Raw genomic sequence first — 20,733 nt, forward strand, 5'->3', positions numbered from 1 at the left:
GTCCACATCACTACCAACCGTCCGAGTCAAATACGTTTTCACGCCTCCTCCCGAGTTCCTCTCACTGTACCACAGCAGCGGCTGCGTTTCCGACGGTGCCGTTCATGTCTTGAAAAACTGACGCCCCGAGTGGACATGATGTACAAATATGGATGATGGTTTTTATTTCAACATGATGATATAAATTTAAAAATTAGTTTTAGTTTTAATAGTAAAGATTTATTGTGTTGTTGTTTTTGTTCCATTGAGAGGTACAAATTTAATGAAGGATCATAAAAAAGTGGCGCCTATAATATACACCTCCCATATAAACTGTAATAAATGAAATAATGTAGAAAAATATTGATTAACAAATATCAATACAGAAATCAAGTAGAAAGGGGCGGGTAAACACAGATCAATCCGCAATCACAAGAAAATTAAGCTCAGATCAAAAGGAAATTGGGCAGTACTAGCTTCAGAGATAGAGAGAGAGAATGTGTGTGTTACAAGTAACATACAGCTCCGACAATCCTCCTAATGTATAGAGAAAAGGCAGAAAGTTAATCAGATACCTAAAAGAGCGATCCCTAGATCAGGTCTGGAAACTATCAGTCTCGGCCGGTAATGATATGTTGATGTCAGTGGCCGAGTGTCTCGGGTTGTCCTGTCCGTTACTCCACTGGCTTGAGATACCGCCGAATGAAGATGGCGTTGGCGTCTGCTCTCTCTCTGATGAGAAAACAGAAGCCGGAGGAGGAGGAGGAGGAGGAGGAGGAGGAGGCAATGGCTCGACTTTATGCTTCCTTGGTTTCTGATGTTCTTGTTGATCACTCGTTACAAAACTGCCAACAACCACCTGTTTTTAATAAGAAACAGCAATTACTTACTGAGACTTTTTGATACGATGATTTCAAAGAATAACAACAACCCTCAAACAAACAAAATGTGGTTGGATTCAGGTGGAGGAGGGTCACCTGAATCGGAGTGGCAGCAATGAGAAGGCCAGCCACGCCGCCACCCACAACTCGACCATCAGGACCCGCCAGAGAGACGCTCATGCCACCAGACCGACCTCTTGAACCTTCTTGATTCTCTGTTTCCATGAAAGAACCAGATAGCGACAGAATCTCAAACCGACCCTGCCAGCCAGCCACACACACACACATATAAGTCTCTCTCTGCTTTCTCTGATAAAACATGAAATGGATTTGTGAGAGAGAGAGACAAACCTCGTAGGTGAGAGTGCCACCGCATGAGTCAGGCTGGCGAAGGGTGACGTTTGATATCACTCCATTTGCTGATAAAATACAAATAGCTCTCGGTCCTTGTTGTGAAAACGATATTACTCTCATCGTTATATCCTTCATTATAGTATTATATTATGTGATCACCACCCCCACAAGGCCACAACAAAAACAACAGAAATAAAAACCAAAGCATCATCATACAACTAATAATGCATACAAAGTGGAATCTAATTTAAGGCCTTTCTTCTTTCTTCATACATACCTCCCCAGTGTTCACTGTTATTATGTGTGGCGTGAAATTTGATCCATAGCTTTCACCTGCAGCACGATCGATGAACAAAGTTACTATTTTCCTAATTCAAGGCTCACGAAGAAAGCTTTTGGCAGTTGGGAAGAACAAGTTTGCAAGGAAGCAAAGAATGTGTCAAATTGAGCCACAAAAAAAAAAAAAACTTGGATGTACAGTAATTTCTATATTATTATTAAGGAACATTGCATTTCTATATACAGCTCAATAAATCTTCTATAACTCTTTGGGCAAAAGATTGCAAAGTTTTCACATTAAATAAACACGAAAAAGAGCTAACCTTTGTACAAATACAGAAACTGAATCAGATGAGGATATAATGTGTAGAAATGATAGGAACGCTAGCTAGCTTTGTAATATAGTTAAAGTAATGTGCGTGTGTGTGACAAAAAATTGAAGAGTTACCAGAAGTAAGGAACCCGATCCTCTTATGCATCTTCATATCGAAACCATTAAGCTTGCCTCTTCCTCGTTTCTTGACAAGAGGAGATGATGAAGAAGAAATTTGGATGGGCAAAGGAGTACCATTAGCTTCATATTTACGAGGTCTGCCCCTCTTCTTCTTCTTCCCTGAAACTGCTGCCATTGGGGCGTCAATGGGAGCCGGAAGGAACTGGTGGTTAGGGCTCTCTGATGAAGGCCTCGGGGCCATGTGATACGCTGATGGAGCTTCTGCTCCTATAACAGTCACATCAGAGCTAATTCTGTCGCTTGTTTCCATTTCAAATTATTCTGAGAGAAACTACAAAAAAAAATCTCAAAGAAGCCAAAAGTTATAGTCAGTACAAAGGTAATAATGGCTTCAAGACGTATATAAAGTTCAGCTGTCTCAAAATACTAGTTTCAAGTAATCACAACAAGACATTTTTTCAAACGTGATGCGAAGAAGAAAACAAATAAAAACTTATCACTGCCTAGCAGCATAAGGACTACACTGGACTTATTTGTTCTTATTTATTAGAACGAGCATAAGCTAATTTTGAAGTATAAAGTTTCTCTAGCACTACGAAATGGAAATCTCACTCATCTCTGCAAGTTTAATTTAATAAAAATATAAATATATGTAAAAATTAATAATCCATAAAGTAAAAAAATATATATCTATATAGAATCAGAGTCTGAAAAATAACCTCTAAAAGGAGATTAGAGGCAAAAATCAGAAGCAATGAGATCTCACTAAAGGTAGACAAGAAACTTACAAAGAAACAAAGAAACAGAACAAGAGACTTGCAAGTTCAGCTCATTCAAGTTCCTCTATCAGTTTCCACATTCTCAGCTGCCGTGTAATTGTAAATGGAGATTTCGATTCGACAGCTTTCGTCTAAAACAGAACAACAAGACTTCTCCTGCTCAGATGGCCCCAAAGCTCTCCCCCGGCAAATAAAAAATCTCAACGGAATTTCCGGGAAAGATTTTAAAATGATCCAAAAGAGAATACTAACTAATAGTCGGAAATTCAAAGCCGTCAATTTCCCGGCCGTCCCCAGTCCACAGACGAAAGCAGAAAGAAAAAAAAAAAAAACAAGAGCGTAAAAAAAATATTTACGTCAAAGATGATGAGAGAGATTGGGTTGTCTTTCAGAATTTCAAGAGATAACAGAAAGTAAATATCCCATAAAAAAAAAAGAATACAATTATCCTGTCGTTAAGACCGACAGTGAATTTTGTTTAATAAAATAATTTCACGTCCGGACTGGAAATTTTCAAACGTGTAAAAGAAAATAATGTCCCGTTTGCGTAAGTTTTAGTCCTTTCTTCTTGACATTAATACCTTTTATATCCCAGATAAATAACAGCTATGCCCTTGACCAATCCCTTTTTACGTGCATATATTCGGTAATTAAACTTTCAATTATTTTTTGTTTCTTTTTCAATTTGGTGCTAATGTTACTTGATTTAGATTTTATTACACAAACTCGTTGTAGTTTTTTCCATACTAGAAGTCTGGAACATAACAAGCCTACAAGGCTACAACAACAATTGTTGGTGGATCGAGAGAAGGAAAATGAAGGAATGCGATTGGTAGGTGAAATGTAATAAAGTGACTGGCTGTCAGAATAACAAGCCGTTTGACTTTGTACAGTAGTCCTGCTGCCTTCTGTCTCCTTTTGACTCGTGTGACTCTCTTTTTTATTGGCACCATAGAGTAATATTTTTCTTTTATATGAAAATGTGTAACTCTTTCTCAGTTTTCTCACAGCCATCTATATATCCAGGATATAAAATCTACCCCGTTAGATCAAAAAAACAAAAAAAATCTATCCCATTATATTGCATATATTCCATAAAATCCCAATATTTTAAACTATACTTATTAGATTAGATATATTCGTGAGATTATGATTGGAAGCACGTGTCTGTTATGAATTTTTTATCAACAAATTCAATAAATTTCTGAAAAGAGAAAAAACAAAATCAAATAAGGTCAAAGTCCTATATTGCTTTTACTTGCGGGGAAAATATTGATTTAATCAACTTTAAGTAACATTTTGTGTGTTAAATAAAGATTTTTCCGTGGGACAAAAGAAAAAAAAAAAGAGTTTTCCGTATCTCATTAGGATCACGGCACATGAGAAAGCTTTTGGATCATCATTACGTGTCAACATACTCCTGATTCCCATCCGAAATTTCGAGGTTTTCTTCTTTATTCATTATTTTAATATATACTCTCCCTTTCATTTGAAATGATATTTAAAAATCTATATACATATATTTAAAAATTGTTTCTGTGATTGTTTTAAATTAAAATATCAATTACATATATCTAAACATAATTTAATCAATAACAAAACAAATTATGAGTTACAAACAGTTACAAATTTCTTTTTAAAAAATAATTAGTTTTCAACTGAAAATTAAAAATATCACCTAATTTGAAGTAAAATAAATTTTAAAACATCATTTATTGTCAAACAGATAGAGTAATTAGCAAGACAATAAAAAAATTAACGCTTATGATTTTTTATTTCACAAAAAAAAAGGAGGAACGCATGAATTAGGATGTCACCATTTAAGCCAATAGGTTGGGAGGTTGGGCCTTAGTATCCTCGGGCCTCGGTCACCTACATTGCACTTGGCACTCTGAATTACGAATTTTCATTATACGACCCAACTAAGATTTCTGTTTTCAATTGGGAGTATTAAAAAACCATCAACTAATTTTTTTCATAACCAAATTACAAACCTGTGATCGTTAATAAATAAACCCTTCAAAAAAGGTTGGCCGAGATTGGTATTAAAATACTATACACAAGTAAACCGGCTCCATACATTTGATAATCCTACACGGTTTCCGTTTAACGTAATTACGTAACACAGTATTTTGATTTGTTTGCAGGCTTCCGAGCTGATTGAGTATTTTCATTTCAGATTTTCATCTAGTCTAGCATTTTTAGCTTCATCACTAGTTTCCTTTTTCTCCGTTTAGTGCCTTTCCGTCTCGGACAACAGTGCAAGTGCCTAAACACCACCGGAAGTATCATTTGTTTTGTTGTCCAACTGGTTTAGGTATCCAAGTCTCTTTATATCTCTCTCCATGCTTCATCTCTATCCTCCATCGACTCTCAGGTACTTATTTTGTGCTTGAAAATTAATAACTCACTAGATTTTACTCCGTGCATCCGCACGGAAAATTTTTTTAATCAAAATTTATAATATTATTTATGTTTTCTTTATATATATAATTTTTTTAATAAATAACAAAGATTTATTTTTGTGTTTAGATATAATTTATTTTTTAATTTTTCTACTATATTATGACCATGATCATAAAAACATAATTCTAACCCGATCATTCTATTAATCGAAAAACAACCATTATTATAAAAATATATTTTTAACTCATTCATTCTATTAATCCGAAAAAACTGTTGTTACTAATTCTAACCCGTCCGTCATATTACTATATAATATAATTATTTACTAATTTTGAATTAATATTTATCTTAATATCTTGCATGTTTTGAATATAAAACTGCAATTATAAAAAAAAAACCTAATCCACCCCATCAAATTACTATATAATATTAATATTTATTAGTTTTCAATATGTGAAATTTTATTCTGATTGAATATGATTAAAAATACAACAAAGTATTTTCTTAATCATATTTGTTTTTCTAAAAATATTATTTAAAATTTTAAATGTTAAATTAAATCTGACCTATAATTATAGAAGTATAAAATAATTTAAATTAATATCATTTTTTAGAATTAAATTTAATTACAAAATAGTTTAAATTTTAAATTAAATATGACCTATATTTAAGGAAATCTTTAGTTATCTAAATTCATATCTAATTTTTGGATTTTTTTATATAAAAAAGAAAATATGTTTTTAAATAATATTACAATAATTTAAGATAATTTAAAAACTGTTTATCAAAATATTTTAAAAATTTTTGGAGGTGTTTGGAAACAAATACTAAAAGTGCTTCTGTTTTAAAATAATAGATGTTTAATTTCATAATTATCAATTAAGTTGTTGTTTCTTTAAAAAGATGAATAAAAAGCTCTTTAAAAAAAATTCACAATTATGCTGTTGTTTCTCTCTCTGTTTTTATGTATTCTCTTGTAAGTTCACAGCTATGTAAGCTCAAAATAATGTCTCCATTGAAGGAGAATCAGAAGAAACGAAAAAAATTGTTAAAAATTCAAATACTAGTTATCATATATATTATAAGCGAAGTAAAAATTTCATTTAAAGCTCTCTCATTTAATTTTAGGGTGGCTAATTACCCTTTACCCCTTCTTAAATTAGTTTAAATTATTTTTTATAAAAATTTATATTAAAAAAACGAAAATAATGGTTTAAATTAAGTTAACAAACCATTATCATACCGTATATCATATCATATATATTATAAGCAAAGTAAAAATTTCGTTTAAAGCTCTCTCATTCAATCTCAGAGTGGCTAATTATCCTTTACCCCTTCCTTAAATTTGATTAATTTTTTTTTATAGAAAAATTGTTTAAATCTAAAATCTAAAATCATAGTTAAAAATATAAGTTGTAATATTGAAAAAAAAAATCTAAATTCACGATTTAATCTGAAACTTAATTAGATTATATCATTAAAAACATATAATTTAATTTAATAAAAATTCAGACGCACATACAATATGTATCTTCTTTTTTATGCCTCTGCACATGCAATATTATCCAACTTATACTTAACCAACTCTATTAATTGAACAGCTGTATTTAGTTTTTCCCAAAAAAAACTCTACTACAGCTGATCTTGATATATACACGGAAGAAAAAAAATAATATATATACTTCTTTTAGATTTGCATCTATCTTCAAAATATTACCTTAATAGACGCCTCGCTGATACCATATAAATAGTTCTCTGATCAAAGGTCTTCTGGTATTCTGTTTTCATCACAACGTCTTATTTTTTGGAAGTAAACATCAGATCACGAGAAGATGAAAAACATTGAGAGGTGGAAAAATCGTCACTATTGAGATTCTTTATATTGATGAAGTGGTGAGTTTATATTTGATAATCCTGTACATACAATCATTGCGATACCGTTCTCACTGATGATAGTAGATTTGGTAAAGAGGTTTAAGGGTCGCCTTAAAGAGGACGTGCGATTGTGCTTAGTATTTTGTGGTTAAGAATTACACCACTGGCTACAATACAACCCTCTCTCTTTCAAGATTTGTTTCTATCCCATTATTGTCATCAACCTTTGTGATTAATTTCCTAAGGATCTCTCTTTAAAATATTTGAAAGAGTTTTCAAGAATTTTAAAGGGTGAATTCGATAAAAGTATATTGACGCTAAAGGCAAATCCACTAAGAAGCTGGACGTGGTTTTGCGTGACATATCATAAGTTTTTTTCCTTTCCATGTGTATATTGGGTTATTATTGTCTATTTGACTATTTATATGTTTTTTAACCATGCAGTGATCTCCGTTTGACTTGTACCTTATGGGGAGATTTTTGTGACCACGTGAAAGAATATGTTGCAGACAATATTTCATCGGTGATCATTTGTCAAGATGGTTTGCCTCTATCCTATAAGCCAACGGTTTCTTGGAATGACAATTTTTTTTGAGAAAAATGAAAGAAAGACAATCAATGGGATTATATATATGCCTTTGAGGTATTCTTAGCTCTTTTGGTTTGATTATTTCAAAAAGATGTTCTAGAATCTTCTATTGCTTGATATATTCGTTGGAAAAGAAACTATTCATATAAATGAGCTCATGAAATCTGTGTAACTATGGCAAAAATTGTTAGTGTTAAATATTCACAATCTTAGCTGCTTAATTAACAAAAAAGAAATATGCAATTAGTTGTTCATTCTTAATGCAGAATTATTTAAGCTACCAATAATTGCTTCCACGGGAAGAGTGTCCCTAAATTAGTTTTGTTACTCTCCTATGGGATCTACGAACTCTTTGGTGAGATTGGGGAGATGAAAAGATACGCAATTCACTTTGACCAAAACGGGCGTCCGAATGTAATTTATAAGTTTAAGCCTTATCACTGTTAAGATATTAAGAAAGTGGGAATCAACATGCCCTATCAATAAAAGTTGGAAAAAGAGGAATAATTTTCATTTAATTGAACAGAAGGTATGGTTTTAGCCTCTTTCATTATAAAGCATTGGGCCAGTGTTTATTCATATTATTTCGGTTTTAAATTATTTGAGGTTCTGATGCAGGAGAATACTATTCAAGGCATAGTTCATGGGTCTCTGCTACCAATGTTTGGAAGTTGTTTAACTGAAGGAAACATTATATAAATTCTGAATTTTGGCGTACATTCTACCAGTAGTTGCTATCAGATCTCCGATCATAGATATATTACTCTCTTCACTGAGAGAGCCAGGGTATCTTTTTCTGTTGTAGAATTAAGCACAATTCCATGTGAGAAATTCAGTTTTAGGGCTTTTGGTTTTTGCACAAATGCAACTGACCATGTAGCTGGATTATACAGTAAATCTCTAATGTCTTGTGTTTGTTTAATATATATTATATATATACATACATGTATATGTACTGACTTTTCGTCTTTTATGAAAAAATATATGATGGGTACGTACAACAAACATGAACACAAGAATTATGTGCTTATCCAAAAACGGCTGGTCGTTGGCAAAGTTGTTTGACTGTGGTCTCCAAGATGTATGTTTAGTGCCTCTATAAGGTTTTTTTCGTAGTTATGTTTAGTATATTGGCAGATATATGTCAACGTACGAATGAGTTTAATATGCAGTTTTGGGTCCTAGGTTTTCTAATGGGTTTGAGACACAAGTAATGCTCCTAGGAGACCAAGCAGAACAGTTTGAAGATAAGCTTCACTGTGCAATTAAAGATAGCATCGTTATTGTCATCACATGTCATATGATCACTACGTTGTTGTCTTCTCCTACGATGAAGTTCTACTTTAGTCATGACTTTGCGTGCGTCAAAGCCTTTAAGAAAAGGTTTTTATAGTCACTTTCATTTCTATTTTTCAGTCTATATAGACGATATTTTAATAATGGTGACGCTTTTGATTTTATTTTCGTGAAGCCTCAAGTTCGATGGAAAGTGTACTGTTGCATTAGGTCTCGAGGTTTAAGAATCTTCGGGTAGAATCTTCGGGTAATGATATTGGCACTTATTAGATATTTTATTTTCTGGAGACTTTAAGATGTTCTTGCTGTGGTTCCAGCCTCCTGTTGAGTGAATCTCGAAAGATGAAGCTAGAGTTTTCATATGTTACTGATGTTTGCTTCGTAGTGTTCTTACGATTCCTGGTTTTTCTCTTTGATCAATGCGAGTGCATTGATTGTTTTGTTTTGATTTGTTTTTTTTTCTTCTGGGGTTAGTTTTCAAAATTTGTAAGGCTTCAACATATTTATACTTTGAACCTTATTTATAAAGTATTAATAATTATCTGCAGTTGTATTTACTTACATCTTTGTTTAAAAAATGATTAATCTTGAATCATCTTACATTTATACACATATATGCTCCATTTTTTTAAAACTTGATTTGGTTATACTGAGAATTGTTATACGTTAGTATTTAAGGGACTCGTGCATGCCTTGAGTTTTGTTTCTTCATCTTAGTCACTTAGTGAGCATTTTATCCATTTAGTGTAATCATAGCCAGATCTAAAAATTTGGAAGCCATCAACAATTTAAGAAAAATATTAATATTTTTTTTTGTTTTTTGCAATTTAGGAACCAAACTATTCATGTATAACCTTAAAAAAATTGGAAGTTAGATGCCAATATTTCATCTGAATGTCTTCAGACCTGCTCTGAGTGTAATAAGTCTTCTATGATTGTTTTTTACACAAGTGATGAACATGAATATCTAAATTCGGATAGTATCGATACATCAGACACAAGTAAGTAAGAATAATGATATGGTTTATACTCAATAATATCTTAACATTAATTATTAGAGTATATAGATTGCCAAATCATTTTCTAAAGTTGAAGATTGATGCACCTATCATACTACTTAGAAATATTGATATTAGATGTGGTTTTTGTAATAGAATGAGTTTATTGGTAACCAAATTGTCTAAACTTGTAATTGTTTATACATGTGATGAACATGAGTATCTAAGTTCGGATAATACTGGTACTTCAGACACAAATAAGAATAATAATTTTGTTTATAATCAATAATATCTTAACATTAATTATTAGAGTATCTGGGTTGCCATAAAGGTGAAGATTAATGCACCTATCATGCTACTTAGAATATCAAAGTTATTTTTTATTTTTTAAACTGAATTATAAAAAATAAGTTAATTCATATATGAGGTCTTTTTAATAGGAAAAGAGAGAGTGTAGGATCATTGAAACATATGTATTGTATCGTAAATTAGAATTTTGTTACCATATTTATATAATGATTACATTTTCTCGCACATCTTTTATATATACATTTTCTCATATATTATAATTTGTTTACCTAAAATAATTTTGGTCCACAAAATTTTCTATATCTCAATCAATTAATGCATAAAGTTTAGATATATAATATTTTATAAATATTTAAGTAAAATATTCTATAATTTTTTACAAATTAAGGTTCATTTATGTAAAATATTTTGTAAAATACTTTGTAATATCTTACAAATTAAAGTTCATATATGTAAATGATTACTCAAATAATAATATAGATATGAATATACATTTCAAACTTTATAAATAATTATATATGTCATTAATGTTTAGAAAGCTTTCCGTCTGCGCAAAGCGCAGGCTACCTACCTAGTTTGGTAGTACAACGACATATAGTTTCTTTAAATGGTTTACTTCAAGATAACAGCTACTATATCATTCAAATTTTATGTATAAAGTTTTAAGGATTTCAAAGCTTAATCAATAGCTGCACTAGTTGTAAAAACGATTTTTTTTGGGGTTTGAATAATTTAACATTCGATTAAAAAAAAAATGTTGGATCTATATCCATCTAGAGATTTTAAACATCAATTTCTTCTCTATCTAGCTCGAATATGATGTTGTTATTAAAACAAACAAAAACTATGTAGTTTTACCATTAGATGCCGAACATATGTACTTTGTTTTATAATAACAATCAAGAAATTAAGACCATGTTTATCAATGGTTTCTGTTGGGTTTTTTTAGGTTTATCACAATTAAATAAGTTTTTTTTAATGGAAAAAGTGGTTTAAAAAAGTAAGATCGTTTCTTATTTAAGGATCAGAAGGATCCGTTTCTACTGTATACGTGGCTTACTGTTATTGGATCTCTGAAAGGGAAAAAAAATTTTGGTCTGGAAATGTTTTTCTTCGCGATCATTGAAAAAAAAAATTCTTCCACTTCTCCAATGGCTGATTTTTGGGTTCAGTCGAAATCTTCGAATTCTCCGGCGGAGAACTCGCATCACCGGCGCCTGCATGTCGTCCAATCGCACCATCGGCGGAGATTCTGCTATCGATGGTTTCAGGAGAAATTCAGAAGATGATTTCGACTTCTTCGACGCCGTGGGGTTTCCGACTGTAACCGGAAGCTATGGGGTCGCTTGTGCAGGTACGCAATCTAAAATTCGAAGTTTTTTTTCTTTTGGGATTATGGGTTTTTTTCAGGGTTTTACTAAATCACTCGCCATGACTTTCCTCTCCGAGATTGGAGACAAAACGTTCTTCGCTGCAGCTGTAAGTTCTCTCTCTACTCATCTTCTTCGCAATGTTTGAACTTTTAAGTCTTTTCAGGTAAAGTCAATGACTTTAATGGCGAGTAAAGTAATCTAGATGAATTTCTGAGAATTTGAAACGAAGCTCAGATCTGTTGACTTGTTTCAAACAAGAACAATTGTTTAAAGTTTTATTGGTAGATGGAACTTTGTCACTGGTTTGCTTGATTCGAAATTTAACAGTCCACATGAGCTTCTTGAGTAGCTGTTTATCTCCATTAGTGTTGAAAGGCTAAGCTTTTCTGTTGTAATACTCTGTGGCTAATTGTTAAACGTTACTTTGTAACCAGATTTTGGCGATGCGGTATCCTAGGAGACTTGTATTGGCTGGTTGCTGGTTTTGGTTTTGGTTTTTGCTGGTTACATTGAGCTCCTTATCGACATGAATGCTTGTCATGTCGATATGGTTGTGTTTGTGATCAATGCACATTGTCTTTCTTTCATCTCTCTCTTTTGTTTTCTTTATTGCATCTCCTTCTTCTCATTGTACTTAAACGAGTATTTGGCTACTCTTTTTGCATCTCCTCTGCTCAAAGTTCAAGCTATAATCAACTTCAGAAATATCATTGCTCTTCTTCTTATTGTTCAAGCTATAATCAACTTCAGAAATATCATTGCTCTTCTTCTTCTTAAAAGACTTTTTCAATATGTTAAAAAAAAATAATAATAATAAAGAAACTCAGATGAGTTTCTTTAATGTATATCAAAAAAAACTTATGTTTCTTGTTTGGTTTCTACTCTTAATTTTATTACTATAATAATCAAGTAGAAATCTAAGTGGGTTTTTTTGATAATCATGCTCTAACAAATCAAAGTGATGTGTTTCGTTTACGGAAGCAAAACTATATATTTTCATATACCAAGGGTCAATTTCATCAACGATTTTTAGTAGAAGGATTTTTTAATTAAAAATTAGGTTACGCGAAACTGCTGGTACTTAAATGATTTTTTCATTGAATTTGTGTAAGTATTTATGTATAATCAATTAAACTATATGAAGGGGACATGTCTGTCATAAGTGTAATGTCGACGTCTTGCGCGAGAGATGAGAGTTGCGGTGCAAATCCGATAGAATTTATTAACGCAACTTGTGTAAGCTGATTTTAAGTTACTCGGCTGCACGGTTAGTACAAAATAAATTAAGAGAGAGAGAGATCTAACTTATATAATTAAGGTCTGCAGCTAACATAGTTAGACCGGAGAAGATGGTCGGAGTTTGACTTCCGTCAAATACTTAGAGAAAAACTCACGGGCAAGCGCGTTGAGATCACCGCCCTGGTCCATTAATGGATCGTCCAGGCCGAACAATGTGCTAAAATTCACCGACTCTGTTGAGACCTCAATATCATCTTTTGGCTGTTGTTGTTGCTGTTGGGACATACCATGAGCGACGTGTAACAAGGAGGAAGACACGACGTTGTTGATTTTGTTATTGTCGACAGAAGCAACGAGTGGTGCATTAGATGAAGAGACTGCTTCTGTCGGTGAACTCTTTTGAGGGTTCGGAGGAGGAAGGCCTTGAAGGGTTGAGAGCTGAGTTTGGACCATGGCTAGCTCCGCCTCTAGATTCATCACCTGTTCACATGTGCGTCGACGTTTTAATATCTTATAACTCTGAACATTCACACACGCGTATTCTTTTTCATATTATTGCATTAGTCTTTATAATTATATAGCATCACTTCAGATCTTTCTTTTTTGGTTTTGTTGACATTTCACTTTAGTTTTTGTTCCTTCTTTTTTTGCTAGAAGGTTGCTAGTTAAATTGTTAGCTAATCCACGGTATATATATTATACCCAACTCAAATGTTTGGACTACGGGTTGATAAGGACGCATGGAATTTACTATACTGAATAATGATTTATACCGTCAAATATGGGTTTATTTGTGATATAAGAAAATTTTAAACTTTTATGCTCAACCCATGATAATGAAATAAAACAATTCGGAAAGTAAAATGGGCAAAGATTGACAATTTGACTTTCTTTTAACTCCGGGTTTCGACATACGAGCCCTTGGGACACACATTCGCTTGTTTTTAATTTGTTAGTTAATTATTTGGTAATAAAGTTTTACACTTACGAACCAATTGAAAATCAAAATTTAGTATATGCAGATAATTAACTAACAATGGGTTCATCGAGTCATATTTAATGTCATGTTTATTTAGTCATAATATGTGGATATATAATGTCATGTTTATCTAGTCATAATTAATATGTGGATATATAATGTCATAAGTATGTTTAACCTAACGTTACAATTTACAAGATTAAATTATTTTAGACTGAACTATATATACACACATATACACGCATATATCACGCATGCATGCCCTCCAAATCTTTGAATAAATTAGATAATCAGAAAATATACATGAAAACATTGGGTTAAGCCTAGAATACCTGGTGTTGAAGGGCGAAGATGTGACCAACGCATCCGTAGACAGGATCGCTAAGCCTAGCCAAAGCCTCATAAGAAAGCGTGACGACGGCATCAAGTCTCCGGCTGGCCGGAATCATGAAGAGGAGCTTGGAGGCGTTGCTGGCCCCGAAAACCTTGTGCACCGCCGCGAAATGAGCCGTCCCTTCCTCCGAGTCAAAGTAGGGAGCGAATATGCATTCCGCTACGCATTTCCGCCGTAAAAATTTGCATGCGCCGCACGGACTTGCACCGCCGATGGTGCTTCCGCTCATCTTTTTCGTCGAAACGTAATATTCTGTTTGGTGAGGCATATGGTGAAGCAGTGTCGTCGTCGACCCAATTATATAGCTAAACAGAGAGAGAGAAGAGAGAGGATAGTTTAGATTATGAATTCATTGTTTTTTTTTTGTTGGTGCATAGAGGATCGTGTCAGGCAAGAAAATCATGTCTCGCTTTTGGTGGTGGGTCATTAATAATCATTACATTTTCTACAATTTCATCTTCTTTTTTCGATGTGCATATATATATATATATATTTTTTTTTTTTTTTTTGTTTTCTTTGTTTGACTGCCAATAATTTCTCTTGATGTAGTTAAATCACACCAAAAATCTAAGTTAGTTATAAAGATAGTTGAAAATTTTTATACTCGAATCATAAAATCAATGAAAGGCAGCATATGTCATAAGGTTTTACAAAACAACGCATTATATATATAGTACTGTTGTACATGAAGACTAGTCAAATTTTAGAGAAAATTTGTTTACCACTAGCTCTATATCCCATAATATAACTATCACATTAGGACTAAAAAGTAGGGAATAAATTGGATTTAGGCACTTAGTGAGTAATATGACAATCAGAAGGTAGACGATCTTTAATTGGATTAAAATTTGGATGAGACGTTAGTTAACGAAGGTAACGAGAAAGAATGTAAAGGCTAAAGGATGTAAGACGACGAAAGAAATAATGAAATGGCTATATTAAGCTTGGAAGCAACGGCAAAGAGGGCTGATGTGTGTAATAATAATTATACAAAGGACAAAGAGAAAAGCTTTGCGTGAAGCAAACACAGTACTGATCAATTCTTTTGTTGACGTATCTACTCTCCCCAACCGAACCGCCGCATGTTTCCTTTTTCACCCACACGTGCGACCACTCACCACACGTGCGCATTCTTCTTAATTATTGATAACAATTGTTTTTCTAATATCCTAGGCTATAAGTAAATAAAATATAGAAGAAGGAAAAAAAAAAATGAAATGTAAAGCAGTGCGAGACAAAACATCATTTGATGCTTTAAGAGAGAATAGAGATCTATTGCTTCTTCTTTCTACAAATCGTATTGTCAGAGGCTGACATTGACACTCTTCACTGTTTGCAAGTACAACCTCAGTCAGTCACTGGTCATGTTTCTGTTTGACAAGTTGCTCACTGACCCCATATATATATATATATTTGTGATGTTTTCTTTTCTTCTTCCTAACCAAAATTCAGTTTTGGGTCTTTTCTTGGGCTTTGAAAACGTTATAAGCATGGGCCTTTTTAATGCCTTGTCTTTTAAGGTTTTAAAAATCTTTTAATCAGCGACTGTTAAAATGATTTTAGTGACTACAAAATGTAAAATACAGTGTAGTTGTCAAATTTTTGTGTAATGGAATTGGACTATTATTACAAGGGAGATAAAAGAAGCGTACGCAAGCGGTGAGGAAAAGAGTAGATTGAGGGCGTGATACGAGGACACGTGTCGCGTAGAGAGAGTGTATGTCAATGTTGCTTGTTCACAGTACAAGGATTAGACAAGAGGCGGACGGCACGGTGACGCTCTCTGTTTACAACTGTTACCGTTTTATCTTCATTCTTCTTCCTTTTTTTTTTTTTTTTTTGGTTTTGTTGTCCTTTGTATATTATTTATATCGCTCTTACTTTTCATTTTTTTATTTTTCTTTTTCGTTACCTTTCCTCTATCTTCGATTTTTTTATTTTTTTTGTCGTCCTATCTTGGATTTATTTAAATTAGATCGGAGTGTGATGTATAAAATTAATTTAAAAAAAAACAATTGGAGCGTTACTACATCATATATCAGCAAAGTGGAACCCACGCGCGAAGGATTGCGTCAGCAAAGTTGCACTGAGTCGAGCGGTTACGTTCATAAAGTCATTATTCAGACAGACGTGGCGAACGAACATACGTGCCAGTCCGACGTGAAGGGAAGAAGAAATACGAGGATGGGCTTCAAGCTTGGTTCGCAACAAGAACAACTTAGCTTAATCAGGATGTAAATTTCTTTTGTGTTTTCTAAGGCTGAAAAAACAAGCATAAATCGGTTGTAGGAAACGTTTATTTTTTTCTTTGAGTATAATTTAATATCATATTCAAAAAAAAAAAAACATACGTGCCAGTCTTCCCGGTTATTGCAAGTCGACTAACCGGTTCTGCTGAACCAACCAAAACTTTGATATTTTAATCGGTATACGAACTTTTTATTTGTAATCAATCGCCTTAGCGGAAGTGGGAGAGAATATAGCTGGACTCAGTTTTGCTACAATTGGCGATTAGACCGTCGTAATCGTCAGACATGATGAGATAATACACGCACACATTCGTGTGGTGTATTTGATATTATTCAAAAGTCATTTATATTTGATTCGGAAATGATTGGTGATGATATTACACAATCTTCTAAATTTAGAAGTTTTACAAACATATGGAATTCTTAAGTGTAATGGGATTTTCCCATTTTGCTTCCTAATCGAATATTGTGCATCCAAAAAAGGGAATATTGAGTAACCAAAATATATAGATTGCGTACATCAACTTTATCCCGTTAACTGTTTTTTTTTCTAATAAAAGGTTGAGATTTGCTCCCCAAAACAAAAGAAAGGTTGATCATATCTTCATTGCCGGCCGGATCGTATCTATCTGTTTCGCATACGCAACCAATGTATATGTACTTAATTAGAGAATGGCTCAACTTTGCAACATACTGGTTACTAGCTAGTACTGTTTTTTTTGGGTCCTTTTCTTTAGCGAATACTGTTATCTTAACTCAAATTTCATAATATGTATAACTATAAACGATAAAAAATAATTAATAATGTAAAAAAAATTGTTTTATTTTAAGAATCTGATGGAAAAATTCATTAAAACTTTTTGGACACGTTACGAAATGTTAATAAAACAGTCTTTTAACGAAACATCAAAAACTTAATACTTAATGCATTGCGTCGAGCCGTTACATTTTTAGTTTTAAATAAAATAAAGTTGTTGTATCAAAATCATAGCCAAAAAAAATCCATAAATTAAATTTATTTTAAGCTATTTTATTAAAATATCGCAAATAATCAAATCTACGTGTGTAGAAAATCAATCAGATAATTAGTTTCCTGGAGATCATGATTGGTATCTTTTGTTTTTCCTTAGTTTCAACTTTCAAGCTCATTTTCTATAAAACTATTACTTTGTAAAACCAATTTCTAGCTAATTTGTATGAGATTAATAATTGAGCGTGAATACATTACCTAAAAATAAAGGAAGGGAATAACAATGAAGAAGTTGAGAGATATGGAATGTTTCGCTTCACGCAAAGAGCTTAACACGAGACAAGTACGCTCCATCGCGTGGCTTTGAAGGATTTTTCTCTTCTATTGACCGTCTTTTTTTTTGTAATAAACACAACTAATAATAATAGATTTTTTTATGACAACATTAATTTTCTTATTTTGTTTTTCGAACATTAATTTTCTTATCTACTACTGTAAATAGTAGTACTAGTATTAATGTATTAATGGGGGGAATAAAAATACTTGCAGTTAGCACCAAACCAAACCCTAGTTTTGTTTACGTCCGATCTCCTCCTCCTCCCCTTTTCTTCTCTCCCTAAACGTTTCCTTTTTGTTCTTCTTTTTGGTAATCACGAACCAAAAACATCATAATCTCGATGAATTAACTCCATATATCGCAAGACCCTAATCACGAAATAGCTAGTGAGGACCTTATCTTTATTAAAAAAATAAAATAAAAAATAGGTGAGTGATTAGAGAGGATGAGCAGTAGTAGTGGAAACCCTAATAGCAGCAGCGGTGGAGGTGGAGGAGGACCGTGCGGCGCGTGCAAGTTCCTGAGACGGAAGTGCGTCGCCGGCTGCATATTCGCGCCCTATTTCGACTCGGAGCAAGGAGCGGCGCACTTCGCGGCGGTTCACAAGGTGTTCGGAGCGAGCAACGTCTCAAAACTCCTCCACCATGTTCCTGAGCATAAACGACCAGACGCCGTCGTTTCAATCTGTTTCGAGGCTCAGGCTCGTCTCCGAGACCCTATTTACGGCTGCATCTCTCACATCGTCTCTCTTCAGCAACAGGTATATTCAATTCTTCCATTATTACATTAATTTATTACTTACTTTTTATTACAAGTCTGATGGGAAATCGCAACAGTCTTAAGTCGATCTACTGTCTTTATGTCGTGACGTTGATCAATTCTTTTATCATTTTTTCCTAATGTATTAGCATGTTTTAATTTTAATCTATTTTTAAGAAAAAATGTTTTTAATTTTTAACACGAAACTTATTCTTCCAAGAACAAATTTGGTCTTCCTTTTTATTTATTTTTGCTCTATTTTCTGCTTGTGGTTTCTGTCCAAGCCTCATGCAAAGTACTCTCTCATCTGCAATCAGCATCGCCAGAGACGAAAAATGTCTTGTGTTTTAATTCCGATGTGTTTTCATTCTTGCATATGTTTTTTTTTTATATAAAAATATTTTTGATAAAATGTTAGAGATGATCGGCATAAAAATCAAATCAACTCTGAAAAATAAAATAAAATTTTCTTGGTTCTAGTTAAATTTCACAATCGAGTTCATAGCCTTTTGCCTTTTGGGTAAAGTTATGTCTTTATATTAAATGACGTGCCTGTGAGTCTATAAATCTGTGATATATATAGACCAAGTTGGACTTTGTTTATATCTGCATACAATTTTAGTAATCGTAGTTTATTAAGAAAGGATATGGATAATTGTAAGCGTGTGTGTTTCACATGATCCAATGCGTTACATAACAGATGAAGGCCTCTCTCTCTTTTCTTTTCCTCCTGCTTAAATTATCAAATATCATTGAGCATTTGCATTAGTAATTTTGTTTAATGTTTACAAAGTTGCTTTCTAAGTTAATCCAAGCCATTGATTGAGATGACCCCCAAATCTTCCTCTGTTCGCAACAACCACGTTGTTTTACACTAATTCCCAAGCATCCTTTTTGTTTATTATATATATATATATATATATATCAATGGCAATATACATATATGTATACATACTCCAATATATACACGTACGTATGCAATTGCAATCTATGATATGATGTTTGTAAAGGATAATTTCAATGGTACAAGCAAGCATTTGTTTATACAATATTGTGTTTTTCTGGTATTATATAAGATTGTTTGATTCCGCGTATATATTTCTAAATTGGTGGTATTGATTGATCAATTACTCCTGTCGTATGTTTTTGGCATTCGTGAATCAACAATTGCTCGAGAATTCGGAAACTCTTCCAATAATTGATTATTGCTGGAACTATATTTATTTTTAGATTCTTACCTCTCTCCAATATTTATCTTGGCATTATGGTCACTTTTAGTAATAAGCATATAAATCTTTATTTATATGATGATATATAGTATAATTCGTCATAAAAAAAGAACAGGTGGTGAGTTTGCAAACAGAGCTTTCATATGTACAAGCACACTTAGCAACTCTAGAGATGCCACAACCACCGCCAGCTCCGGTGACGTCTTCAGGATCTCCGCCGCCTCTTTCCATATCGGACCTCCCCACAATATCACCGTCTGTGTACGACCTCTCCTCCATTTTGGAGCCGATGACCACCACGTGGGCCATGCAGCAACAACCTCGACCGTCGGATCATCACTTCGACGTCCCCTTGTCGTCAAATATGGGCGGAGGAGGCGGTGAGCTGCAAGCTCTGGCGCGTGAGTTTCTTCACGGTGGGCAAATGCCAGCTCATCAGCAACCGCTGGGGACTAGTGGTGGTTCTTCCTCAACAGTGATAAAACGAGAATGAAGCTTTAATAATGAGATCTATAGTTAGCCATATATATGTTTCTCCTTGTTATATATATATATATATATATTTATGCTTGGTCGAATTCGTATTTAAATTGTTGGCTAGAATGTTAATATAAGAAGAAATGTGATTTTCAATCGATTGGAGGATCTTTTTGTTTTTTTTTTTGTTTTTTTTTTGGTTAGGTATATAGTTTTCTCGAATAGGCAACAGTTTTTTGTTCTGGTAAAGACTTCATACAGATAAGAAGCGTACAGAAAAATGACAAATACAGTCCGGATATCATGCTTAGTCAGAATTCGGAAAAAAAAAGACATGCATGTTGTTTTGGCCAGGATAAAACAGTGTGCAGAGTAATCTCCTATTAAAAGAATAGCAATGCTTGCAAATTAGGGTTGATGAAACGACGTTTTACGATTCGTATATAAGAATATAAGATAAGATAGTACTGATCTGGAATAGAGCGTGCGTCTTAAAAATGTAGATAGAAAATGTAGTATGTTTTGGGG

At 33.2% G+C, this 20,733-nt stretch overlaps 3 protein-coding genes across 4 annotated transcripts; 1 reads left to right on the forward strand and 2 right to left on the reverse strand.

Moving 5' to 3' along the window:
- Positions 1-322: 322 nt before the first annotated feature.
- Positions 323-3,078, reverse strand: LOC18014932 (AT-hook motif nuclear-localized protein 7). 2 transcript variants are annotated; one of them, XM_024154276.1, is made up of 6 exons: positions 2,736-3,078; positions 1,942-2,292; positions 1,492-1,547; positions 1,212-1,343; positions 957-1,121; positions 323-838 (listed from the first exon to the last, which is right to left on the reverse strand). In XM_024154276.1, the coding sequence occupies exons 2-6, from the start codon at positions 2,255-2,257 to the stop codon at positions 575-577; spliced, it is 933 nt and encodes a 310-aa protein (XP_024010044.1). In that variant the 5' UTR covers positions 2,258-2,292; positions 2,736-3,078; the 3' UTR covers positions 323-574. The 2 variants fall into 2 exon arrangements, with proteins under 2 accessions (XP_024010044.1, XP_006396218.1); XM_006396155.2 differs by having other exon boundaries at positions 1,942-2,278; positions 2,736-3,076.
- A 9,740-nt stretch (positions 3,079-12,818) lies between these two features.
- On the reverse strand, positions 12,819-14,472 carry LOC18014934 (LOB domain-containing protein 31). The gene is made up of 2 exons (XM_006396157.2): positions 14,123-14,472; positions 12,819-13,291 (listed from the first exon to the last, which is right to left on the reverse strand). The coding sequence occupies exons 1-2, from the start codon at positions 14,450-14,452 to the stop codon at positions 12,908-12,910; spliced, it is 714 nt and encodes a 237-aa protein (XP_006396220.1). The 5' UTR covers positions 14,453-14,472; the 3' UTR covers positions 12,819-12,907.
- Positions 14,473-17,934: 3,462 nt separating this feature from the next.
- On the forward strand, positions 17,935-20,335 carry LOC18014907 (LOB domain-containing protein 30). Its single transcript, XM_006396158.2, has 2 exons — positions 17,935-18,500; positions 19,844-20,335. Exons 1-2 carry the CDS (start codon positions 18,186-18,188, stop codon positions 20,219-20,221), a joined length of 693 nt encoding a protein of 230 aa, XP_006396221.1. The 5' UTR covers positions 17,935-18,185; the 3' UTR covers positions 20,222-20,335.
- Positions 20,336-20,733: the final 398 nt, after the last annotated feature.

Source organism: Eutrema salsugineum, unplaced genomic scaffold, assembly GCF_000478725.1.
Source record: "Eutrema salsugineum unplaced genomic scaffold, Eutsalg1_0 scaffold_3, whole genome shotgun sequence".
In the NCBI taxonomy this organism is placed as follows: domain Eukaryota; kingdom Viridiplantae; phylum Streptophyta; class Magnoliopsida; order Brassicales; family Brassicaceae; genus Eutrema; species Eutrema salsugineum.